Source organism: Rhinoderma darwinii, chromosome 2 (genome assembly GCF_050947455.1).
Source record: "Rhinoderma darwinii isolate aRhiDar2 chromosome 2, aRhiDar2.hap1, whole genome shotgun sequence".
Classification (NCBI taxonomy): domain Eukaryota; kingdom Metazoa; phylum Chordata; class Amphibia; order Anura; family Rhinodermatidae; genus Rhinoderma; species Rhinoderma darwinii.
This window is the reverse complement of record NC_134688.1, coordinates 376407551-376435534: the sequence shown is the minus strand read 5'-3', so window position 1 is coordinate 376435534 and position 27984 is coordinate 376407551. Positions and strand designations below refer to the sequence as shown.

Below are 27984 nucleotides of genomic sequence, written 5' to 3'. Positions count from 1 at the left end.
CCCCGGAACCCCGGAGTGGAAAGTGAACGGTGACGAGAACAAGCCCTGATCGGCTTTTTTTTTGAGTTTGCAGACTGTTACCTTGGCTTTCCGAGAAAAGCTTTGAATGCTTCGTTTTAGCGATCAGTGGGGGTCTCAGTGCTCAGACCCCCACCGATCAAAGCTTCTGTTACTATGACATGTCAGACATTTTCTGAAAGTTTAGTTACACTTTAATTTTGTATATACTAATCTTCTCCTTCATGAGCCTGTCTGCAGCCATCTCTCCGATACGGTCATAGTGACACCAACCTATTTCTGCTGTGACGGAGGGATGGGGGGGGGTCCTTACAGACACAGCAAAAACAGGTTAGGGTCACTATGACAGTATTGGTAAAATGACAGCAAGGTGACATATAGGCATAACAGCAGAGGGACAGGAAAGAACATGACCCAAGCACTCATGGAAATGCATGTTCCTGTTCACTTGCCCCTTGGCAACTACAATGTCCACAGGCCATACATACATGTGGAACCTACAGGCAGATGACAGATGGCTGGACCAACACAGCAGCCAGAAGGCAATCAGATCATCTTTTAGTAGTCAAGAATGTTCAGCTAGACACTTGGAAAAGGAACACCAAATAATAGAAAGTACAACCCTCATGCAACAAGAGACATAAAAAGTCAATGCCCAAAGACCGAGCAAAGGAACACACTGCTCTAGAGTATCTGCATGGTAGCAGTCACAGTTTCCCCATTGACATCAGTGGGTAAAAAATACTAGGGATTTGGCAGGTATAACTTGAAGCTCTAGGGCCCCGATGAAGTAGCAGGATTCAGATCAGTGTCCTAGGTGACCTCTTCATGTTCACAGGGTAGGTGATAAATATCCACTCGGTGGGGGTCCGACCACTGTCTGGGACCCCGTGCCGCACCGATCATGAAAACGGGTTTTACCTTGCCGTTCTTCGGAGTCCCATAGGAATAGAGCGGTAGTGCGCATGCTCGGCCACCGCTCCATTAATTTCTATGGGACTCCCGAAGAAAGAGCTTGGCACTCCCTTAGAAATGAATGGAGCGGTGGTCGAGCATGCGCACTACCGCTCCATTCCTATGGAGGCTCCATTAAAATGTTTACACAGAAATGTAAAACACAACTGTTCCCCGTCTCTTCTCTTACAGGAGGGCGGCCACTGCCGTCACACACCCATACAGCGCAGACCCACATCCAGATCTCGCGAGAGCTTACGTGACGTCATCTCCTCGGTCTCTATGGAGACGCGACAGCTTTCCTGGGGATGAAAGCTCCGTGAGGCGGAGATCGGCGGTGGTGGTGGCTCCCGGGATGCTCATGTGTGAACGGGCAGCCCCCTGGACCATTACCACGATACATTGTCTGCGACTCTCCGCTGCAGCCAGACTTCACAGGTGAGGATAGTATCGAGGGGCGGGGACACCGGCAGCTTGGGTTGTTGTCATGGCAGCTGTCATTAATGTCTCCTGAGCCTTATAGCTTAGTGGTGAGGGAGAGCTGTGCGTGCAGTGGAATGGTACTGAGGGGTGAGTAGAACTGCTTCGATTCATGATGTATATATATATAATCTCATTACCTTGGATTTATGATTATATATATATAATCTCATTACCTTGGATTTATGATTATATATATATTTCATTTATCATTAACTTGGATTTCAGATTAAATTGATCTCAGTGTATTTATATAACGCCAACATATACCACGGCGTCGTACAGATTACTGATCCGGCTTCACATGGATTTATGCATAGTGCATTATTATATTCATCATTATTGAGTGTAGAAGTTAGGACATAGACGAACCTGGAAAATCTTAACATACTGGAATTTATTGTTATAGAATTAAATTAAGCTGAATTATATTATATATTTAATGTCTATTTGTCATAAAAGTTGCTTGTTCCTCTGTTTAGCTGTTTGTGACATCATTTGTATAAATAAGCAGATCCTCAGAGCTCCCTCTACTACAGAGCTCCAGTGCAGCTCCTGCTGACTGCCATAGTACAGGTCTGTTGCTTGTGTTATTAGTGCTGTCGTTCAGTGCCAATGACTACAAGTCTTCCCAGTATTCTGGGCATGCACAGGGCACATCATGATCACTCAGCAGGAACCCGGTTGCCTTCCATTGATGGGTAGTTCAATCGCCCTTTAATGTTTACTTATGGTATCTAAATGGATACCAGTCGTATTCTTCTGCCTTTTTTTTTCTGCGTTTTTAGGAAAAAGCGTCACCGAAAATATTATAATATAAAGATAAGAATTTGACAGGAAAAATAAAAGTATAAATATATTAGGAGGCGTCTCCATTCTTGTGAAGATTTCTTTGACATATAAAAGTTGTATTAATGATTCCTCCTGCTCGCCGGCAGCAATCTTTGTAAGTCTTCACAGAGTTGTTCTCTTTTAGGGTATGTGCACACACACTAATTACGTCCGTAATTGACGGACGTATTTCGGCCGCAAGTCCCGGACCGAACACAGTGCAGGGAGCCGGGCTCCTAGCATCATACTTATGTACGACGCTAGGAGTCCCTGCCTCTCTGCAGGACAACTGTCCCGTACTCTAATCATGTTTTCAGTACGGGACAGTAGTTCCACGGAGAGGCAGGGACTCCTAGCATCGTACATAAGTATGATGCTAGGAGCCCGGCTCCCTGCACTGTGTTCGGTCCACTACTTGCGGCCGAAATACGTCCGTCAATTACGGACGTAATTAGTGTGTGTGCACATACCCTTAGGATATGTTTTTACACGGGTCGGATATGCTACGGAAAATTCTGCAACATATCCTACCCTACCCAGATACCGTGGAGAAATCCTCCGGATTATCCACACCCAATCGTGCTAATTTTGGGATTTTCTACTATGGAAAACAGCCAACAGAGAAAAAAAAACTGCACTCAAATAGCAACGCGTCTCTGCTCGCCGGGCTAGTCTCTGTATAGCCGGTCTCCTGTGATGGGGTTTCATCAGAGGTGTCTTCTGCAGCCTGTGATTGGTGGCTGTCTGTACAGAGATCAGCCACGGGATCAGGGATGCATTGGTATTGGGAGTGCCAGGAGAGGAAAGTATTTTAATTTTTTATTTTAAAGGGGTTGTACCAGAATCGACAATTATCACAGAGCCACAGGATCGGTGAGGATTGTGATCGCTTGGATCTCCACCGATTGTAAGAACTGGAGTACTGAAACTCCGGTTTCTCTTCACTGTGATCGAACTTTGAATGGAGTGTTGGTCGAGCACTCACGCTGCTGCTTTATTCAAAGTCTATAAGGGTATGTGCACACACACTAATTACGTCCGTAATTGACGGACGTATTTCGGCCGCAAGTACCGGACCGAACACAGTGCAGGGAGCCGGGCTCCTAGCATCATACTTATGTACGATGCTAGGAGTCCCTGCCTCTCCGTGGAACTACTGTCCCGTACTGAAAACATGATTACAGTACGGGACAGCTGTCCTGCAGCGAGGCAGGGACTCCTAGCATCGTACATAACTATGATGCTAGGAGCCCGGCTCCCTGCACTGTGTTCGGTCCACTACTTGCGGCCGAAATACGTCCGTCAATTACGGACGTAATTAGTGTGTGTGCACATACCCTAAGAATGACAGAAACAGCCGAGTACATCGCTCGACTGCTCCCATTAGACCCGTAGACATTGAATGGAGTGGCGTGTGCATGCTTGTCTGTCACTCCATTCAAGCTCCTCCACACTGCAGTGGGTGCATTGAGGATTAACGGTGGGGGATCGGGACTCCCGTTCTCGCAGTCACTGGGCTGCCAGCGATCAGACAATTATCTCTTATCCTGTGGATAGGTGATCGTTTCCGATTCTGATACAACCTCTTAAACGTCCAAAATAGTGCCTTTTTTCTTTTTAATTCGCTGATTTTGATGCAGATACACAGCTAATCCGCAGCAAAATCCGCAACAATGGACATTTAAATCTGCACCACAGATCAATTTACTCATGTATTCTGAGCAGACTTTTTTCCATTTTTGTTCAAATCTCATCCACTTTGCTGCTACTGAAAAAGCTGTGGACTTTCTACACTGAAAATCAGCAGCGTACCTGCCACGTGTGAACATACCCTAAGGTAGGCACACTATTGAGCTGAGAATTCATGTTGTGATTCAAATGGAAATTTTGCAAGGAATTCAGGCAAAACAGCACGATTTTACTGTGATTTTCGTAAAAAAAAAAAATTGCATTTGAACTACAACGTGAGTTCTCAGCTATATAGTGCCTTAAATCACGGAGCCCTCACAGCAAACTCTTTGAAGATTTACACAGACTGCTGCAAGAGACCAGAAGCATCAGCCAGCTCTTTAACCCCTTAATTACCGGGCCTGTTTGTACCTTAATGACCAAGCCAGATTTGTTAAATCTGGTATGTCTGACTTTATCAGAGAATAACTCTGTGAAAGTTTTGAATATCCAAGTAATTCTGACATTGTTTTTTGTCACATGTTGTACTTTATTTTAGTGGTAAAAGTAGACTGATACAATTTGCGGAAATGAATTAATAAATAGAAAAATAGAAGAAATTTTGTAAAAATTATCATTTTTCCCTATTTTTAACTGCAATATGTCACATATGTACACAAATACTGTACAATTTTTTTAATTAAATATATATTTCCATCTCTTTACTCTATTTTGGCAGCACTTTTGAAAAAAAAAAATACATTTTCAGCAATTTAGAGGACTTACAAATTGAATAATCATTTTATAAATTTTGAAGTACATTTTGTTTTCCTGCACCAAGCCAGGTTTTCAGAGGCTCATAGGTGTCAGAATGGTGGAAACCCCCACAAGTGACCCCATTTAGAAAACTAGACCCCTTAAGGTATTTATCTAGGGGTATAGTAAGTATTTTGACCCCACAGTTTTTTGCTAAATTTAATGCATAACAGGTGAAAAAAATAATAATTTCACTTTTCTCATAAAAGTATTAGTTTGAAGACCGATTTCTTTGTAAAGCGAACATGAGAATGAAGAAACACACCACAAAATCGATCACCCTGTTTCCCCTGTTTTCAAAAATACCCACATTGTGGCCCTAATGCACTGCCTGGACACACGGCAGGGCCCAAAAGGAAGGGAGCACCCGGAGGCTTTCAGGACTCATATTTTGCTTGAAAATGTTTTAGGACCCACTGTACATTTGGAGAGGATTTGAGCTGCCAGAACGATAGAAACTCCCCATAAACAACACCATTTAGAAAACTAGACCCCATAACGTAATTATTTAGGTGTATAGTAAGTATTTTGACCCCACAGTTTTTTGCTAAATTTAATGCATAACAGGTGAAAAAAAAAAAAATTTCACTTTTTTCATAAAAATATTAGTTTGAAGACCGATTTCTTTGTAAAGCGAACATGAAAATGAAGAAACACACCCCAAAATCTATCACCCTCTTTCTCCTGTTTTCAAAAATACCCACATTGTGGCCCTAATGCGTTGTTTGGACACACGGCAGGGCCCCAAATGAAGGGAGCACCCGGAGGCTTTCAGGACTCATATTTTGCTTGAAAATGTTTTAGGCCCCACTGTACATTTGGAGAAGCTTTGAGCTTCCAGAACGATAGAAACTCCCCATAAACGACCCCATTTCGAAAACTAGACCCCTTAAGGTATTTATCTAGGGGTATAGTTAGCATTTTGACCACACAGGTTTTTCGCTAAATATATTGGAATTAGTCTGTAAAAATTTCAATGTACTTTTTTTCTGAAACAACATAGACATTTTTAATATTTACAAGGAATAACGAAGAAAATGCACCTCAACATTTGTAAAGCAGTGTCTCCCGATTACGACAATACCCCATATGTGGTAATAAACTGCTGTTTTGACCCACAGCAGGGCTCAGAAGGGAAGGAGTGCCATTTGGATTTCTGATTTTGCTGGAATGGTTTTCGGTGCCAAGTCGCATTTGCAATGCACTGGATGGACCAAAACAGTGGAAACCCACCAAAAGTGACCCCATTTTGGAAAAACCTTCAAGGAATTTTTCTAGAGGTATAGTGAGCATTTACACCCCACGGGTCTTTTGCAGAGTTTATTAGAATTAGGCCGTGAAAATGAATATCACAATTTTTTCCACTAAAATGTTGCATTTTCTCATTTTCACAAGGGATAAAGGAGGAAAAAAAAACAACCATTTTTTATAAAGCAATTTTTCCCGAGTACGGAAATACCCCACTTGTGGTCATACGTTTTTTCATTAGAAATGAATTAACCCTTTCAGGACTGATCCATTTTTTGCTTTCTTATTTTAGATTTTCACTCCCCGCTTTCCAAGAGCCATAACTTTTTTATTTTTCCATCAATAGAGTGGTGTGAGGGCTTATTTCTTGCGGGAGGAGCTGCAGTTTTTATTGGTACCATTTTTTGGTACATAAAAAGTGATTCAAAAGTTGTATTACTTTTTTTTTAGAGCGAAGGTGACAAAAAAAACAAAACAGCGATTTTGGCGGTTTCAATTATTAAATTTTTTTAAGGTGTGCACTGTGCAAATTAAATAAGGGTATATTGTAATAGTTCGGACTTTTACGGACATAGCGATACCAATTTTGTTAATTTTTTTACATTACTTTAGAAGAAAAATGGGAAAAGGTGATTTGATTTTTTTTTTACTTTAAAAAAAATAATTCTCACTACTAATAACTATAATTCTTCTACACATTTTATTAATTAATCCCCTTAGGGGACTTGATCCAGCGATCATTGGATCACTGGTACAATACACTGCAATACTAATGTATTGCAGTATATTGTTATTCTTACAGGCTTCTGTAACAGAGCGATCGCTGTACCTGTCCGTTAGTCCCGAGTGTCAGCTGTAATACACAGCTGACACCCGCAGCGTATGGAGCGGGCACTGCACGTGAGCCGGCTCCATACATCAACCGACGCACAATGACGGGCAATTAAGTCATAGTGCGCAAAGATGTTAATGCACAGCGGATGGTTCAAAGTGAAAATTTTAATTTTCCACTGATATGCCATTTTAGTGCATAATATGTCGTGCCCAGTTTGTGCCACAGAAGACAAATACCTCATAAAATGTTAAGCGGGTTCTCTTGGGTATGGCGATGCCATATGTGTGGGCGCAAACTGCTGCTTGGGCACGCTGCAGGGCTCAGAAGGGAAGGACGCCATTTTGCTTTTGGAGCCCAGATTTTGCTTGGCTGTAGTTTTGTTTGGGATTTCGCTGGTATTTCAGTTTATAATGTGGGGGGTATGTGTAATCTGTGCGGAGTACATCAGGGCATAATAAGAGGGTATAATAATGCAGTAAATAAATAATAATCCGCAGATATGTGGACCGTGTCGCACTGATAAATGGTGCCCGATCTTATCCGCTTTTGGACACTCTGCACATTTTGCATCGCCATATTCTGAAAGCCAGAACTTTTTTATTTTTTCACCACCGGAGCCCTGTGAGGGCTTATTTGTTGCGGGACAATCTGTAGTTTTCATTGGTACTATTTTGGGGTACATGCGAATTTTTTTTTTATCACATTTTATTCAATTTCTTTGCAATCCTGAGCAAAAAACAGGAATTCTGACACCGTTTTTTAGGTTTTCTTTTTGCGGCGCTCACCGTACGCTATAAATGACATTTTTACTTTATTCTGCGGGTTGGTACGATTACGGCGATACCAGATGTATATAGGTTTGGTCCTTTTTTTTGCGTTTGCACAATAAAATCACTTATTTATAAAAAAAATAATTTTCTGTGTCACCATATTCTGAGAGCCATAATTTGTTAATTTTTTAGTCAAAAAAGCTGTGTAAGGGCTTGTTTTTTGCGGGACGGATTGAAGTTTTTATTGGTACTATTTTTGGGTACATGCGACTTTTTGATCACTTTTTATTCTTTATTTAGGGAGCGGTGGTGACCAAAAAAATTGCGATTCTGTCGTAGTTTTTAATTGATTTTTTTTGGGGTGTTCATCGTGCGGGAAAAATAACATTACAGTTTTATAGTTGGGGTCGTTACGAACGCGGTGATACCAAATATGTGTACTTTTTTCAAGTGTTCATTTTTTTTCTATAATAAAAGTCTTATTATAGGGAAAAAAAGCATTTAGTGTTTATAGAACTTATAACTTTTATTTTTACACTTTTTTTAAAACATTTTTATTACTTATTTTTACTTTTTTTACTTGTCCCACTAGGGGACACTTAGTCTTGCAGCTTTGATCGCTGCTAGAGTACATTACACTACACACGTAGTGTAATGTACTCTAACTGTCATTGCGACGTAAAACTGTCACTCTGACAGGAAGCCGAGGAGGAACGGCCGGAGGCTGTTCCTCTGAGGCTTCCGTACATGGCAACCTGCGACAAGCATCGGTAGCCCCCACAATCACTTCGTGGGGGCTGCTGATGTGCTTCAAACCACTTAAATGCGGCGACGGCAATCCGTCGCCGCACTTAAGGGGTTAATTGCCGTAAGCAGCGGCGATGGTCCGCTGTCCGGCGAGACTGATGTGTCAGCTGTCTAGGACAGCTGGCAGCGCGGGCCTGTCACTCTGTGTTCACACAGAGTGACAGTTTGAAATACTGACGAAAATGAACGTCATGGTGCGGGAATTAGCAGCCGACCATGACGTTCATTTTCGTCATTGGTCGTGAAAGGGTTAAACAGCAGGATGCTATTTGACTTTTTTCATTGCTAGTACATTTTACTTGAAATGGGAATTCCCAAACATTTTGAGCTGTATAATTAAACTTTTAAACTTTTGGAGATCGGAAAAAGGGGCTTGTATATGCAGTGAACTTCACGTACCACAGCACATCTTTCATTTGCCCAATGTCCCTGGACAGTACCATGCTCGGCGCTCGGAAAATAAAATTTTAATGAAATAAAAATAAATAAATAATAAGTTCATATTTACATTCCTCCTGTCCGGCCTCCAGCGATGACGTTTCATCCATGTCACTGCTGCAGCCAATCACAGGCTGTAGTGGCGGTCACGCACGTCAGGATGACGTCAGAAGGCCGGCCTCCAGGGATGACGCTTCATCCCATGTGACCGCCTCTGCAGCCAATCACAGGCTGTAGCGGCCTCTGCAGCCAATCACAGGCTACCGTGTCATACAGGAAGGTCGGACTGGAGGAAGAAGATGGACTCGTCACCGACAACGACCGGGTACGTATGAACTACTTTTTATTTTATTTTTAATCAGCAGCCTCTTTTCTCTATCAGTGATTGATAGAGACAAGTGGCTGCCGATTAGTGTAATATTTCTGTAATGTATTTCTGCCCGCCCGACCATTGCTAGGCAACGGCTCCGTCACACACGGACGGCACACGGATGCCTTCCGTGTGCCTCCAGTTTTTTTGACGGCTCCATTGACTTGCATGGGCCTCACGGTCACGGAATCTCGGACCAAAGTAGGACATGCTCTACTTTGGATCGGAACGGAGCAACGGGACCGTCAAAAAAACTGAAGTGTGCATGGCCCCATTGAGGTCTCAGTCAGTCACAGTGCCCCTGCTCTAGTATTTTTTTTTTTTATGGCATGATGTTCTCTGGCAGACAGATTAATTTCAATTATTCAGAGTTCACAACCTAAAAATGCATATTAAAAATAAATTAATCACAACTGCAGTATAAAACGCCAAAAACTGAATTAGAAACACATTCAACATTATGTTTTGTACAACTTTCACAACTCCACTACCCGTTTATAGGGAATAATATATCAAACCACCGACGAATGATTGGAGGTTAGAAAAATTGTTTGTGAGGATCTGATGGTCATTGTTACCTAGCGGCTGCTCTTGCGAGCTGCGAGCCACATTTCTAGATGTCTTTGCTTTCTGAGCAACCATCTCCTTATCTCTGCTCTGCTTGTACACAGTCCTGCTTATCCTAGCAGCCTCACAATGATTTGTTTAGACAGATTAAAGGGAGGAAAAGTAATTATTGATTAAGTGGGTAAGAAATGAAGAGGAAATATTTTACATAAATTCTTGATTAGATTACACAGATTAGATCCGGAACAAACAGGTCATTTAGGAGGCAAAGATTGTAGCCATATCATCCTGCAACCCAGAGACTTTAAACAGCGTGCAAGTCTGGATTGGCCAAATATCTATGTTAGTAAGGATTCTGACTCTGCGATGGCCGCATGCGGACTGAATCACGCCCACATGCGGTGACCGCATGGTCACCATCACGCACATGCACCTCATAGCTGACCCTTCCGATGATGTGTATGTACGTAAAAATTCAGGTAATAAGAAAAAATAGCAATTCCGCCACTGTTTTTGGGGATTTTTTTTTTAATAGCGTTCACTGCGGTATCAATAATATTTTAACTTTATTATACACGTTGTTACGAACGCAGAGATACCAAATATGTATATATTTTTTAAATTTTACTATTTTAGCTTTAAAGGGCTTATCCACTACCGGACAACTGTTGACCTATCCACCGGATAGGTCATCAGTATATGATCGGCGCGTGTCCGACACCCGGATCCCGCACTGATCAGCAGCTCCGGCTGCCTCTGGGCACCAGACGTTCATGGTGACGTCCAAGTGAATAGGAGCAGAGCTGCAGCTCTGTAGCACGGCCGCTATGCAATGTACTGAGCCAACTGCTTCCAACTCCGTACACTGCATACTGTGCAATGACATCTGGTGCCTGTAGGCAGCCAGAGCAGCTAATCGGTGCGGGGTCTGGGTGTCGGGCACGCACCGATCATATACTGATTACCTATCCGGTGGATAGGTTATCGGTTGTCCGGTAGTGGAAAACACATTTAATAGAAAAAAAAATGATTTTAATGATTTTTAACTTTACATTTTTTATTATTATTTTTAAGAAACTTTATTTGATTATTTATTTTATTTTTTTGTCCGACTATGGCACTTGAATGTACTATCTTCTGATCACTTCAGTAGTACACTGCAATACTCCTGTCAAGCAACCTAATAGGCCCTGCCTATTAAGCCGGGGCTAATCGACAAATACATGGCAGACACGGAGGCCTTTGTCGCAGGGGAACCGATGGGTTAACAGAAGGAGCACCCTCTCTTTGTTAAACTCCTTAGATACCTTGGTCGCTATTGACCACATCATCTAAGAGGTTAAACCTCTGAGATCGGTGAGATCCCGACTGTTGTAGCAGGCTATCTGTTGATACATGCTCTGACACATCTGTATGTCAAGTTGCAGCAAGACAGTCAAAAACTCAACGTACAGTTACGCCGTTTTGCGGGAAGGGGTTAATAAAGTATTCCGGTTTAAAAAAAATAATGTTTTTAAATTTTCCAGGATACTTTCTGTATCAGTTCCTGATGTTCTTTGTGATCTCTGCTTGCAGTCATTCAATTTGAACTTCCATGGTTTACTTCCAGCAAAAAATTGTAATACATTTTTTTACCCATGATGATGTGGACACACAGGTGCACGGCTCGTTACAAGACACCGCTCTGATTCCTCCGACAATTATTTCATTGCCTTTAGTAATGAGTCATAGAGGGGAATTTAAGAACGGCATTACGTCAGTTTTCTGGGATTAAAAAGTAGCAAATTATGGTGCACGCCATATTTGCACAACAAGTAGCGACTTTTGCCGTTTTACTCCGCTCTCAACACTTTAAAAAATGGGTGTGGCTTAGTATTAGCCGCGTCCTCCACAAATGTACTATTCATGCAAGAAATTGGCAAAAATTCTAACAGAATTCTTCACCATCTCGTAGCTGACATAGATTCCACTTTCTGGCGCACAGACAGCACAAGATGCGACAAATTGAAGTTTACATCGTACTCCTGCAGGCTTCAAACCAAAACTGGTGTATGAAACGCCAGTATTAGTAAATCTGCCCCATAGTACCCACTCATCTCTTAAACTTAAAAAGGTTTGTTCCACCATTAAAAAAATTAACAATGTTTGCCATATACATGGTGTTAAAAAATATATTATGAGAGCCTCTGCAGTAGACATGCCCAGACATCTCTGGCCTCCTGCTTTTCCAGCCATTCCCACCCTCTGTAGCTTCACAAATTCAGAACAGACCCATAAATAAATTCAGACCTCAGACCAGATCCATAAATAAATTCAGACCACCTAAGGCCCCACACCAAACACCTAAATTACTTCAGACCCCAAAACTAATTTAGACCCCAGACCAGACTCCCAAATTTTTTCAGACCACTAAATAACTCAGACGCCAGACGAGGCCCCTTATTTAATTCAGACTCTAGACCAGACTCCCCTAATTTAGGGGTCTGATATATGGTCGCAAATTAATTTAGGGATTTTGGATCTGTAACTAATTTAGGGGTCTGATCTGGGCTCTGAAATGATATTCGGGATCTGGTCTGGGGTTTAAGAATTTATTTATTGGTGTCCTTAATTGTATCCTTGTAGTCTTGTCGGACACTTCATGCTTGTACAGAGGGCTCCTTTCCTTTTTTATCTGCAATTTTACTTTGAGCAACAGGAACCTATTATAAGATTGAATGTGGTATATTAACATACAATAAATAACTGCCACATAATCCCTTCTTTGAATTTCTATATTTCCAGAAGAACAGCATCGTTTTTTGAAAAAAATGAGCAAAAAGGATGAATCTGATTCTGATGGAGCTGCAGAGTATGAAGATGATTTTGAGAAGGACCTTGACTGGTTAATAAATGAAGAAGCTGAGGAGTATAGCGGCTCACAGGTATAATTAACAGTTTTTTTTAATATATATATATTTTTTTTTTACATTTGAACATGAAACAGCAAATATAATAATGACATAACAAATACGGACGACCACACCATATAAAGTGTGACCTGATTTCAAATTAAAAAAGCGTTGTTAGAGACATGTTTGAGTCAATTCCTACCATGGGGGTGCTATTGAGTGTCACCCAGCACTAAACCGAGCGGCAATGATTTACACAGGGCAATGATCGGGAACGATCGTTCATATGAACGCTCATTTGCCCTATTATTGGCTCGTGTAATAGGGCCTTTAGGATGCTAAAACATATCCCTAAGATTTGCCATAACATTATAATCAGTGGACGTCTGACTGGAACCCAACTAATCCAGAAAACGAAGGGACTGAGATTCAAGTGAATGGGACTGTGGTGCAGTCTGGTATTCTGTTTTTTTATTTATTTTATAGAATAGGAAGCCATAGAATTTGCTAATATACATGAATGTATAATTCTGCTCACATATCTTTAGTATACCAGTGCAGTAGCCTCTGTCTAATAAAATGGTATAGCACATAGATAAGTTCACTGTAATGCATCCGTGGGATAACTGAATGGACTAAACGTGGCGTCAGTCATGTGACCCACCACACATCATGTGACCACTGGCATTCAGGTAATGCTGTTCAGGTATCTATCAGGTGAATAGTAGGTTATTGAGAAGAAATATTTATAATTTCAGCAACTCCAGGATTATGTCTGTCAGTCACATTTCAGGAGCATCTCTAACATTCTTATTCCTGTCCTTTTGTGTTTTTTTTTGTTGTTTTTTTTTTAATAGTTAACTTCAGTAACAACTTAACAATATTATCTAGACACAGGCTGCCATTATACACGTAAATATACACTGTGCATTGTTTCCATTACCATAATAATAGTCATTATTCTACATTAGTCCTATGCAGAAAACCCATGAGTCATGCTAGTGGGGTATGTGGACCCACTAGGCCGCTCCGCCGTAGCAGAGTAGCAGCTGGCCAAACAACAGCCACTAACAGTTTCTGGGGTAAGAGTACCTGGGAAGATGATCTGGCAGATACTCGTAGAAGCAGGCACATGGTGTAGCAGACATTTGGCACAGATGATGTTTGGTGTGGCAGTTGACATGGGACATGGCAGATGGAACAACACTACTCCAACACTAGATACAGCTCAGGAACAAACACAGTTATGGGATGCAGGAATCAGGATACAGGAAAACTGGGAACATTTGCTTAGATCAGGGGTCTCAAACTCGGCCAGGTAAATCGGCCGCACATAGAAAGAATGTGAAGTTGACGGGCCGCATTACTTTCAAATTTGATACAATACAAAATTATTGTTAATCAATTAGTTATTTGAACTACTATATCAATACTATATTACTATAATACTACTACATTACTATAATACTACTACATTACTATAATACTACATTACTATAACAATACTACATTACTATAATAATACTACATTACTATAACAATACTACATTACTATAATAATACTACATTACTATAACAATACTACATTACTATAATAATACTACATTACTATAATACTACATTACTATAATACTACTACATTACTATAACAATACTACATTACTATAATACTACATTACTATAATAATACTACATTACTATAACAATACTACATTACTATAACACTACATTACTATAATAATACTACATTACTACAATAATAGCACTAGGTTTAAACTTTTCCAGTTTAAGTGTCGCTAAATGCAGTCTGGCTGCTCATTTGGCAGCATTTGGCAGACACAAGAATATGAAGATTGGGCAGCCCCTTTTTAGATAGTGCCACAGTGCCCTCTGTAAATACTGCCACACACCCACCCATAGATAATGCCACAGTGCCCCCTGTAGATAATGCCACACCCCTCCTACATATTGCCACAGTGCCCTCTGTAGATAGTGCCACAGTGCCCTCTGTAGATAGTGGCACACACACACATACACCCCATGTAGATAGTGCCACCCCCAACCCGTAGATCGCTCCATTGGGGCTCCCTCTAGGAGTGGAATCCCCAGCCAGAGCGTTGCCGATGCCTTGGCCGGGGATTCCTCTGCTGCAGGAGCCCCTAACATCACTGTCCATAGACAGTGAGGTCAGGGGATCCTCCTGGACCGGAATGTGATGTCAGGGGCAACTCCAGAGCCGGACTTCCAGAGCAAAGCACTAGTATAGGTTCTGCTCTGGAATTCTGGGGAAGCTCCTGACATGGCTGTCCATATATGGGCAGTGATGTCAGGGGCAACCCCAGAGCCGGAGTCCCGGGCAGAGCGCTACTAGCACTCCGTTTGGGTCTGCATCTCTGCTCATGACATCACTGTCCATATATGGACAGTGATGTCAGGGGCTTCCCCAGCCGGAGTCCCGGAGCAGAGCCGCTTCTAGCACTCTGACTGGGACTCCAGCTCTGCTCTTGACATCACTGTCCAAATATGAGGATACTGCTCCTCAGAGCAGGACTACCGGAGCAGAGCACTAGCATAAACTCTGCTCTGGGACTCTGGCTCTGGGAAAGCCCCTTACATCACTGTCCATATATGGACAGTGACGTCACGGGCTTAGTTATTCGCCCGCGCACTCCCCCTTCGGCCTGCTCTCTCCTCTCTACGGTGCCTCGCGGGCCGCACATGACAGCCTTGTTTGAGAGCCCCGTCTTAGATTAACATGGGACTACCACAACAACTCTCAGGCAAGGTGTGAAAGGGCAGAGCTCTTTATATAGTCCAGGATGTAAGGGGATAGGTTAGGGAACACTTTGCTGGTGTGTTCGCTGGCCCTTTAAGGCCAAGGATGAGCGCGCACCCTAGAGGCAGGAGAGCGCCGCCACGTGTGTTGGCGTCTCCTGGGAGGGAGACGCTGACAAGCCTTCAGTGTCCCATGGTCGCAGCTGCCGGTGAGTACAGCCTCAGCGGACATAACAACATGGATATGTTCTATGGGAGATAAGGGATCACATGACATGCGTGGGGGGGGTTATGTTTCAACGCCATGTTTGGTCCTATTCAGTTAACCCTTGGATGCATTACACAGGACTAATCTGTGGGCTGTGCTATTCTACTGCACGGGTGTTAGAAAGGTATGTGAGCAGAATTGCTAATACATGTATATTAGAAAACGGCATGATTTTCTATTCTATATACAAAAAAATTAAAAATGAATACTCTATTAACGAGTGCAGCAGCCCCTTTATTCAACGAATCAACCCCCCAAAACACCTTTAATAAAGGTTGCAGTTTATATTATCGTTTTGTTCCACTGTCCTTTTGGTGTTGAACTATACGCAGGCATAGTCCAGTGAGACACTTCTTTATTCCTCAATACAGTGCTGTTCTGTATTTCTTCATGGCCGGTTGCAACCCTAATCCACACTTCTAACGCATATATTTCTGGTTTTAAGATCCCATAATAATATGTGTGTTCTCTCTATGTTGTATCTTATTTAAGAGTCAAGAGCAAGAGCCCACAGATTTGAAACTTGACTCAAGGCATTCATTGAAAGAAGAACATGAAAACTACAAGTCTTCAAGCAGCGGTGATAAGATCGGTCACGATGAGCCACGTACAAATAGTAAGGTCACACTTGATTCTGTACCTGAATGTGAAGAAGCTCACATAGAAGATGAAGAGGGAAAACGATACATTGCAGAGAAGATAGAAGAAGCCAACAAGAAATTGGAAATGGAAACTGTAGATGAAAACCGAGAGAAAAAACTCAAATTCAAGGAAAATTTGGTTGATCTGGAAGTTCCCCCATTAGAGTACCCTGATAGTGATAGAACTGAAAGTTTCACAGAAGATGATGTTGTAGATGGCATCTCTCAATTGCAAGTAGATGATGTTCCAGCACATGGTAAGGAACATAGCAATGAAGATGGTCGCGCTGGTGAAGAACGTAAGGATTCAAGAGTATTGGTTGAGAAAGATGGAAAGTTTGAACTTGTCAATTTACGTGACATTGAGAACCAATGTTCTTTGCCTCCTATAAGTAACAATAAAGACAGCTCCAAATCGTCACAACATTCAGATACATCTGGTACTTTAGCTATTGGAGATAAACAAAATTCCAGCATTAATAACATGAATGGTTTCATCCCTCAACCTCCTATTGGCCCTAGAGTCCGACCCAACTCTGCTAACCTAGCAAAATCTGTACATAAAGTTAAGCCACAGCGGAGAGTGCAGTCTGCAAGTGTATCAACCAGAAACACGACATTCAGCCTTTCTTCTGAACAAAAAGACCTACAAAAACGGATTCTAGAACGGCAGGAGAGACTTAGGAAGGAGGTAAATGATATCCATTTGTACATATACAAACCAATAGATAATATTCTCATGCCTTTAAAATATGTCATTACCTCAATTTCTGAAGGAGGACACTAAAATCTAAGGGCACATGAAAATCTAAACTTGTAATTGTAAATTCTGAATTTAGTACAGTTATTGTTGGAAACAATTGACAGTATATATTTATTAAAATAACAACGTTATGTCAGGAACTGGGTTGTGTTACATGGACGTGTCAGCTTCAGTACATGTAATAATCTTTAGAGTTTGTTCACATGCACCGCAGTGGTTCTACAAAAAGACGCACCACTATGGAATATGAGAAACGTACTACTTGTTTTTTTTAACAACTAGTTTTAGAAAAGTGTTCCAAGACCTACTTCTGTGGAAAACCACCATACAGGCCTTTGATCTGATAACATAGGTCCTGACTATGGCTGTACATACATTTTTACTCTTTGTTGTTACTCATTGATGCATGCGGTTTGCTTCAGATCAGGTAGTATGTTATGGAACCTAAAGTACTTTGTTGAAGGCACTTGTTGTACTGACTGTGGACCATATGTTTTTGTTTTAAAGGGATTTTCCAGGTGAAAACCATTGATGATCTATCTGTAGGTAAAGTCATAAATGTTTGATCATTGGAGATCCAACCACTAGGACCCCTTCCGCCTGGAGATTAGCAGAATGAAAGAGCCCCTTCATTGTTTATATAGACACCGTCGCTCATTCGTACATGCGGCTGAGCCTAATGAATCAGGCTGAGCTGCAGAATGGGCTGTGGACAATTCATTCTGTTGATTGGCAAGGGTCCTGGGGGTCAGACTCACTCCAATCAAACATTGATGTGATGGCTTTAAAATCCCTTTCCCTTACCACATCCATTAGTAGAAGTGAAGTACAATTGAAAAGAAAGTATCGCACACTGACTGTAATTATAACCAATATTATCTGTGAATAGGAAGAAGAGCGCAGAAAAGAACATGAAGAACAAAAAAGGATAGGAAATGCGATAGCCTTTAAAATGTGGTTACAAAGGAAAAATTCTCAACTTGTCCAGGAAAAGAGGATCCAGCAGGCAAAAGAGATGGAGACGAGCAGCACTCCTGTGAGTTGTCTAATTCCATCTGCATTATTGTACTTTGCTGTTTTTAAGTGAAGCTCCACTTTTATCAAACTTTATTTTGTATAAGTTTTAAATGTAATATGTTTGAGTAATCTTAGATGCCCACTCCTCAGGAAAAAATGATGGCTTCAATGAGGAAACCACCAGCAAGTCACTGTTCACAGGGTAAAGTAGTCAAGAGTCCAGAATGCTCTGCACCAGCTCAAGACTGTTCTGAACCCGGCAGGACGTATTGTATTCCTTTTCATCAGTTTAGGGTCAACGGCAGTACTCTTGAGGCGTAGAGCCTAACAGGCCCCGGAAACCCTCTAAAAGCCCCCTTAAAGTGGCTAGTTGGAGAAACGTAGATGGTACGAGGATGCAGTGCCAAATCGAGAACCAATAGAATATTTGAAGGAGGCCTATGTAAGGGTCACCTGCAGAGGTTCAGAAACAGAGTCACAATCCAAGGTCAGGTACACAAATAGACAATTACAGGTACAAGAACAAGAATGTTGGAGTCAGGATGGAGCCTAATACTCTGGTAACTGTTGGTGCTCAGAAAGAGGCTTATATAGGCAGTGCAATTGAATTATATGACACCAGAGGGAGGTCTTCTAATTTGAAGGTGGCTCCGCATGCTAGAAGGAGCTCTGACATGTTGCTCCACACACTAACCCCTAGAGGAATCTCTGACGTGTAGTACTGCACTTTGACTACTGAGGTGCTGGAAATGGCTGAAAGATGATGTCAGGGAGAGTGTGAAAGCCTGCCCAGGAGCAGGGACCATCATAAACGGTAAGTAGGTGCTTGGTACCATTTTGTGTAAGTCTACAGTTGTAAATCCAACTACTAAGTTTAGAACGTTGCCTTGGCATCACAAAAGTTTTTCTTGGGTGTGGAGGTTGGTGAGATTTGAGGTACTGCTTTTAAAGTGAATTATACTCTTGGAGGTTTCGTGGTCCAAGGCATCAAATGAGCAGGAGAGGGCATCCGCTTTCATAATTTTGGAAAATGGATGGTAAGTGATAAGTAGGTAAAACCTGAAAAAGAACAGTGATCACCTGGATTAACGTGGGTTCAACCGACAGGCTGTGTGGAGGGACAGTACATTTTTATGATAGGTATAGATGGTTACTGGAAAACCTGCTTCTTCCAACCGGTGCCTTCACTCTTCTAAGACTTGATTGCGAGGACATCTTTATCCCCAATGTTATAATTCTTGCTTCCGTAACCAGGGTAACCGTGGATAATGGGATTAAGGGCCTTGAGGACCAAGGGGAATGATAGGATTTCTTGTTGCAGGATGCCTATACAGATGGTAAGGGGGCTTGGTTCTCGCTTGGATCTATCTGCCCAGCATCCAATACCCATCCATACCAACTAAGGAGAAGGTGGTAGAAAGTGGTTCTGTAGGGATGCCCAATTCTGACACTAGGGTGGATGAGCGAAAATTTTAATCTGCTCTGGACTCAAGAAAGGCTGACAAAACATTAACCCCTGCGGGCATGACATGAGTGGAGAGACTAAAAAGATTTTTATAAGGTTGAACAGTAGCTCAAAGAACCTAGAATAGACTCCCTACTATCTAGGTTCTGCAGTTTTCTAGCCTCATTGGGAAGGAGGCCACTAGGTGTCTAGGAGAACTACAATATAGAATAAAAAATTGTTCTTGATCTGGTTCTCACAGTCCTCAGGGTTTAACTTGGAACAACCTAGCAGGTTCTTTCGGAGCATTTGCTGGAGTCTGGAATCTTGGGGTCATCTTGAAGCTGGGACAGTAAGCCGCCTGTTTCTTCAGCGCGCTTTCTCTGAAACACTTCATAATGAGTTAAGTTCAACCAAGGAAGAGGGCAGTTCACTGGATGCAAGTTCATCCTCAATGTTGTCTGAGAGACCTTGCCAGAAGGTCACCACCAGGGCTTCGTTATTCCATCCTAATTCTGAAGCTAAAGTCCAGAGCTGGACAGTGTTTTTTCTGATTGTCGAGAAATCTTGTCGAAGGCGAAGCAAGATGGGGGCCCGCAGAACACACGCTTTACCTAGGTCATCAAAGATTTTCCGTAACATTATTATAACGGCTGTACAGTTATGCTGGTGCCAGTGGTTCCCACAGAGGAGATGCTCAGGGCAAAACTTGCCCGGATAGTAGATAGATTTTGAAGGTCATTTTAGCTTTCTGGAAGGCAAAATTTCCTTACTGGAGTTCAAAGTTGATTGAACACTGATTGAGGAATCCCCTGCAGTTTTAGGGATCTACATCAAACTTAGTCAAGTTCGGTATACGGAGCTGGGAGTTGACGGATACAGCAGAAGCAGAAACTGCGGGGGTCTAGGTCACCACAGTGGGTTGCAAAGTATCCAGATAAGCTTTGTAGGCACTGAATAAGGCTTCATGCACACGAACGTAAAAACGCCCGTAATTACGAGCCGCAATTATGGCCCGTAATTACGGGCCCTTAGATAGCCCTTAGGTGGCTACATGTATGCACCCGTATTTATGGGAGCATTGCTAGGCGACGTCAGGGGATATTCACTGTCCAGGGTGCTGAAAGAGTTAACTGATCAGCAGTAACTCTTTCAGCACCCGGGACAGTGACTAACTCTGGAGTTAATACTATTAAAAGTTAACTTACCCAGAACTCTTCTTCTTCTTTCTCCAGTTCGGCCTCCCGGGATGACGTTTCATCCCATGTGACCTCTGCAGCCAATCACAGGCCAATCACAGGCTGCAGCGGTCACATGGACTTCCGCGTCATCCAGGGAGGTTGGACTGGATTTCAAAAGAGGGATGCGTCACCAAGACAATGGGCAGGGTACGTATGAACTTTTTTTTACTTTCAAACGCTGCGGAAACTCTGCCCGAAAGGGCTGCCCCTTCTCTCTATCCTGATAGAGAGAAGGGGCTGCCGATTAGTGCAGATAAAACGGGTCATTAAATACGGGTGGAATACTGGTGACACCGGACCCGTATTTACGGGCACGGGTCCGTAAATACTGGTGGAATACAGGTCGAATACGTGTTGCAATGGACCCGTATTTACGCCAGTATTTACGGGAGGAAAAAAATAAGTTTGTGTGCATGGGGCCTAAGCTGTTACTGTTTAGCTTCTTGTTTTGGACTCGCCCGATGAGATTCTAAAACAAGTCTTTCGGTGTTGGGTCTCCAGCAGAATCTATTTTTAGGCCAGAGTATACTGTCACGAACCTGGCAGAAAGTATTGGAAAGATAGGACTCTCTTCAAGACAGGAAGTGTAGGTCACACACAGTTCCTTAGGCAAGAGCCCAGAATGCTCGTCACCAGCTCAAGACTATTCAAGACAGTAAATGTAGTTCGTACAGTCATTTGATGCCACTCAGTTTTAGTTTTAGTTTTTTAGCCGTATTCATGGAAAATAACTGAGCAAAGTGAAAGGTTAAAATGGTTGTATAAAGTTAGAAAATAGTTGTTTTTTTCCCTTACCTGAAACAATGCCACTCTTGTCCATGGGCTTTTCTTTGGTATTGCAGCTTAGCCTAATTAACTTGAATATTTCCAGGTAATTTTCTTTAAAAGGCATTATTACTGCCAATGATTTTTAAATAAATTAGTTTTTTTTGGGGTGGTAACATTTGTGCCATCTATTGTTGTTATTGTAAACTGTAATTTTTATTTTTTTATATAGTCAAACATGATAGGGGAGTATAAAGTAATCTGGCCCATTTAATCTGCTCTTATTTTATTTCCTTTTTATCTTTATCTTAGGATAGATATATGTTTATCCCAGGCATGTTTAAATTAATTTACTGTTAATTTTCCAAGTCCCCTGCAGGTCAGTCCCCTTACTGCCCACCTCCCATATGAAACTACTGTATGTCACGCACCTGTAGGAGTAGATGTGGACCCTCTGGGTTGCTTTGGACAGACTTAAAGAGACTCTGTCACCACATTATAAGTGACCTATCTCCTATATAAGGAGATGGGCGCTGTAATGTAGATGACAGCAGTGTTTTTTTATTTAGAAAAACAATCTATTTTTACCACTTTATGAGCGATTTTTCGCTTTATGCTAATGAGTTTCTTAATGCCCAAGTGGGCGTGTTTTTACTTTAGACCAAGTGGGCGTTGTAGAGAGAAGTGTATGACGCTGACCAATCAGCGTCATACACTTCTCTCCATTAATTTACTCTGCAGATAGCAATATAGCTATATCGCTATCTGCAGCCTCATACACACACACTAACCTCACTGCAGTGTCCTGATAATGAATAGACATTACCTCCAGCCACGACGTCATGTCTATTCAGAATCCTGACACGTCTGAATCTTTTCTGTTAGATTTCCGGCAAAGCAAACGTAATCTCGCGAGATTACGATGTAAACTCATTTAAAACGAGATTACGCTTGCCTTGCTGGAAATCTAACAGAAACAGCGCACATCGGGTGGCAGAGTATGGAGCGGGCTCACGGGCTGCTTCATAGAACGAGCATGTCGGCTGTATCTTACAGTCGACACTTCAGTGTAGCGAGCGGGATACCGCTAGTTTAACTCCTTAGATGTCGCGGTCAACAGCTACCGCGGCATTTAAGTAGTTGGAAACAGGGAAGCAGTCTCCTGTAACATTGCAACGCCCCCCCCCCCCATGCGATTGTGGTGTGCCGATGGTTGGCATGGCAGCCTGGGGGCGTGATGAAGGAGACTCTCCGTATAACGTACATTGCAATACATTAGTATAGCAGTATATTATGCAAGTGATCCAAGGATCGCTGGTTCAAGTTCCCTAGGGAGACTAGTAAAAAACTGTTAAATAAAGGTTTTTTTAGTATAAAAAAATATTTAATTAAAAAAAACAAAAACATTTCCCCCCAAGCACAATTATTATTATTTTTACAATTAACATAACTGGTATCGGCGCGTCCGTAAAAGTCCGCGCTATTACAATATATCATTTAGTCCGCACAGTAAACGCGGTAAAAAATAAAAATCAGTGTTTTTTGGTCACTTCCTATCCCACAAAAAAATTGAATAAAACATGATCAATAAGTCTCATGTACCCCAAAATGGTACCAATAGAAACTACAGCTTGCCTGTCTAAAAATATGTGTTTCCAGGTCATGTTTAAAACTGTGGATATTGGGAATTAACCTGATTGTCTGTGGTAGCGCATTCTAGAGGACTGGTGCAGCACGAGAAAAATCTTGGAGACGGGAGTGGGAGGTTTGGATTATGGAGGATTTTAATCTAAGGTCGTTGGCAGAACGTAGAACCCGAGTAGGGTGGTAGACAGAGATGAGGGAGGAGATGTAAGGAGAGGCAGAAGTGTGGAGAGGTTTGTGGTGAGAATAATAAGTTTGAATTTTAATTCTAAAGGGGACAGGCAACCAGTGTAGTGATGGCACAGATTAGAGGCGTTGGTGTAGCGGTTGGTCAGAAGGATGAGCCTGGCTGCTGCATTGAGGATAGATTGGAGAGGGCAGAGTTTAGTGGGAGAGGGGAGAGTTTAGTGAGGGGAAGACCGACTAATAATGAGCTACAGTAGTCAAGACAAGAGCGAATCAGAGCAACAAGACGAGTTTTGGCTGTTCCCTCAGTAAGAATAGGGCCAATTCTGGAGATGTTTTTGAGGTGAAAATGACAGGAGTGTGTAAATGATCGGAGTCAAAACTAACCCCGAGACAGCGGGCGTGCTGCCTAGGAGTTATGGTAGGGCCACACACTGCAATGGAGATATCAGGTTTAGGTAGGTTAGTAGACGATGGGAACACGAGCTCAGTTTTAGAAAGATTCAGTTTCAGATAGAGAGAGGACATGATGTTAGAGACAGCGGACAGACAATCACTGGTGTTTTGTATTAGTTCAGGGGTGATGTCATAGGAAGAAGCATATAATTAGGTGTCATCAGTGTGGAGATGGTACTGGAAGGCAAATCTGGTGATATTTTGTCCAATAGGCACTGTGTAGAGAGTAAAGAGGAGCGGACCTAGGACTGATCCCTGAGGAACCCCGATAGCAAGTGAAAGAGGAGAAGAAGTAGAACTAGCAAAATGACACAGTGAACGAGCGGTCCGAGAGATAGAAGGAAAACCAAGAGATAGTTGTGTCTTTAAGGCCAATAGAGTGGAGCATGTTAAGTAGGAGTTTGTGGTCTACAGTGTCAAAGGCTGCAGAGAGATCCAGAAGAATCAGGAGAGCGTATTTACCGTCTGATTTAGCTGCCAAGAGATCATTTGAGACTTTAGTAAGGGTAGTCTCTGTGGAGTGTAGAGTACAGAAACCAGATTGTAAGGCGTCCAGAATGGAGCTAGCAGAGAGATAGCGGATGAGGCGGGTGTAGACCAAGCGTTCCAGGAGTTTGGAAAAGGGTGAAGGGCAGATTAGAGACTGGTCAGTAGTTAGCAGCGCTGGATGGGTCAAGAGTTGTTTTTTTCAATAATGGGTTTATAATGGCATGTTTAAAAGCGGAGGGAAAGATACCAGAAGAAAGAGAGAGGTTAAATATTTTAGTCAGGTAACTAGTGACAGCAGGGGAGAGGGACTGGAGAAGGTGTGAGGGGATAGGATCACTAGAGCAGGTAGTAGGTCGAGAAGAAGAGAGGAGCCTAGTGACTTCTTCTGTTATTGGGTCAAATGCTGAAAGTGAAGAAGAGGGAGTGCGCGAGAGTAGGGGATCGATGATACTAGGGGACTGGGAGATAATATCATATTATTAAAATAAGTGGTCTTCAGCACTGAGATCTGTTATTGGTGTCTGCACTTTAGGACTAAGGAAGGAGTGAAAAGTATCAAAGAGGCTTTTTGAATTATTATTAGATAGTGTGGAGATGAGAGAAGTGAAATAGATTTGTTTGGCGCGGTGAAGGGCAGAGTTGTAACATTTGAGCATAAATTTGTAATGGATGAAATCTGCAGCCAAATGCGATTTTCTCCACAGACGTTCGACACATCTCAAGCACCGCTGAAGAAAGCGGGATTGAGGCGTGTGCCAGGGTTGTAGACATCTTTGTCGGGTGGTTCGGAGTGTAGGGGGGGCTGCTTCATCCAATGCATTTTTGAGAGTGTTATTGTAATGTTTGGTGGCCAGATTCGGACAGCAGAGGAAAGAGATACGGGACAATAGGACTGTAGACTGTCTATGAGTTGCTGAGTGTTAATGGCATGTAGATTTCTGTATGTCTGACAGGTAGGCATGACCTGAGGAGGCAGAGAATATTTCATAGTAAAGGAGAGAGGGTTGTGGTCAGAGAGAGGGAGAGGAGAGTTAAAAAAAAATCAGAAACTGAGCAGAGCTGGAAGAAGACCAGGTCAAGCGAATGCCCGTCTTCATGTGTAGGAGAGTTAGTAAGTTGTGACAGAACTAGGGAGGAGGTTAAATATAGAAACTGAGGGGCAGATGGGGAGATTGGGTTATTAATGGGGATGTTAAGGTCACCCACGATGAGAGTTGGTGTTTCAGAGGATAGAAATTGTGGAAGCCAGGCTGCAAAATGATCCAGGTATTGGCAGGGTGAGCCCGGGGGGGGGGGGGGGCGGTAGACAACTGCCACTCGGAGGGAAAAAGGGTGAAAGAGTCTGAGGGTGTGGACTTCAAAGGAGGGGAATGTGAGTGAGGGGACAGGGGGAATGATCTGGAAAGTGCAGTGTGGTGAAAGAAGTATGCCTACTCCTCCACCCTGCCTGTTCTCAGGTCTGGGGGCATGAGAGAAGTGGAGACCACCATGAGATAGACCAGCAAGAGAAGCAGTGTCTTATTATTATTATTATTATTATTATTATTTTTGTGTATATATATTTTTTGCTGCAGTACTCTGTACATTTATTAATGCATTTATAGGTATATTTGTACTTTTGAGATATTTAGCATTATGGATTTTACTTATTATTATGTATTGGATTTCATATTATCTGCTTCTGTATATTTTTGTATATAATCAGATGGACTATATATATATTTTATATTTCACATATTTTTTATATATTTTTCATTATATATATATGTATTGCACATTCTATGTCTGTAAGTTTTACATAAATTTATACATTTATATGTATTCACTGTATACACATGGTTGTATTATATATATTTATTATTTTCACTATGGGTGTTTGTTATCACATGTTTATATTATTTATTCTGTCATATATATATTTCCTGCACTATATATTTATCTATTACTGCACAATATGTTTCACTCGATTTTTCATTGTGCACGGTCTTTTCACTTTCATATGTGCACTTTTTTATTTTTTTTTATTTTTATTTTTATTTATTTTTATTTTTATTTTTTACACTCTTAATATGTTGTTCCATCTATTTATCTTTTGCGATTAGGTCCTGTCCGATCCGTTTCATTCATTCATTCATTTTTCATTTCCCACTCACTGCTATGTTCCATGTTGTCTCCCCTGTGGCGTCTGTACAGACGCTCGGCTGCGCATGCGCAGTGTGGCTCGCATCCGGGGGTGCCGCTCGGCGTCTTACGTTGTCATGGTGATGTTTCGCCATGCATCTGACGCGCGGCGCGTCCCGTGTTGTGGGCGTCACTGGGCGTGGGTGCCGAGCGCCGATTTGCACTCATCACAGGTGATTTCAACTTTGTTTTACTCATTTATAAACCCCCTGAGAATCATATTAAACTAGCCTCCTGACGAAGCCGGTCTATCGGGCGAAACGCGCGTCGAGGCGTCTGTTCACCCATCCAGCTCTTCTGACCCCTCACGCTCCTCAACATGTCTCAGGGTATGTGTTCATTCGGTCTTGCTATGGCAGTTTTTTCTTTTTTTACTACCTGAGCTGCTACACCTTCTGATATACATTGCCTTCTGTGCTAGCACTGCACGTCCTATTACACCTTTTGATATACATTGGTATCTGCATTATTTCTTGTGCCAGCATTGTACGTTCCATTGGATGCATACCTATTCAGATGCTCCCCTTACTTATCGTACTGGCCTTGATGCATTATTACATGTAGATTGCCATATGCACTTTGCTTTTTCTATATGTTATCATATACTGTGTAGGTTTTGTCTGTGTATAGGTTATTATCTCTGTACACGGGAATTTTTTGCCAGCAATATTGTGCCATATGTCACATTATACACCCCTGGGCTTGTGTGTTACTTATTATCATCTGAGCGTGTTTTAGGTCATTAGTGGACGGTTGATTCTGTCGGTCATGGTCTTGTACATCTGACCCTGCTGTTTATGTCTCCGTATATGTTGTATCATTCCTCTTTTTCCTATCATTGTGTTATTTTGTCATTATATTTAATAAAGATATTTTTTTGTACTTTTTATATTGAGTACAATATTTCTTTCAGGGATATGTCCCAATTGGTTCGTTTTTAGGTTCTACTGTTATAGGGGACCCCATTACATGCCATTCAGTTGGTGTGAGGTTTTTGGTTAGGTTGTCTAGAGAAGCAGTGTCAGACAGATGTAGCCATGTTTCTGTAAAAGCCAGAAGGTTTAGAGAGTTAGAAAGTAATGATGGAAAAAGTTATGGCTCTCAAAATCTACTACTCGTCCCGCAAAAACCAAGCCCCCATACGGCTATATTGGCTTTTTCATCGGAAAAATAAAAAAAGTTATAGCTTTTGGAAGATGGGGAGGGAAAAACTAATGTGAAAATCTGAAAAATGGCTGTACTGGGATCTAGACTTTGCTGCAGGTAAATCCCAGATCGCTACCCCATGAGAAGTCTTTGATGGCAACCGCTGATGTAGGAGCAGATATATCCAAGATGAGGGACCTAAACAGCAGGCAGAAGATGTAGTCAGATGGGCAAAGTTCAGGGCAGGCTGAGTATGGTCAATACGGTAAAACTAG

The 27984-nt window shown here is 42.0% G+C and overlaps 1 protein-coding gene across 3 annotated transcripts in view; it reads left to right on the top strand.

The window, feature by feature from the left end:
- The first annotated feature begins 1236 nt into the window (after positions 1-1236).
- The window catches only part of CCDC181 (coiled-coil domain containing 181), a 33378-nt gene continuing 6630 nt past the window's right edge, over positions 1237-27984 (top strand). The window contains exons 1-5 of one of the 3 annotated variants that reach the window (XM_075850750.1): positions 1237-1410; positions 5889-6047; positions 12587-12726; positions 16229-17068; positions 18030-18176. In XM_075850750.1, coding sequence (XP_075706865.1) covers positions 12613-12726; positions 16229-17068; positions 18030-18176 — 1101 coding nt within the window. In that variant the 5' untranslated portion in view covers positions 1237-1410; positions 5889-6047; positions 12587-12612. Of the gene's footprint in view, positions 1411-1492; positions 1543-5888; positions 6048-12586; positions 12727-16228; positions 17069-18029; positions 18177-27984 lie in introns of those variants that run through there. The other 2 variants (XM_075850749.1, XM_075850748.1) reach the window with 2 other exon arrangements.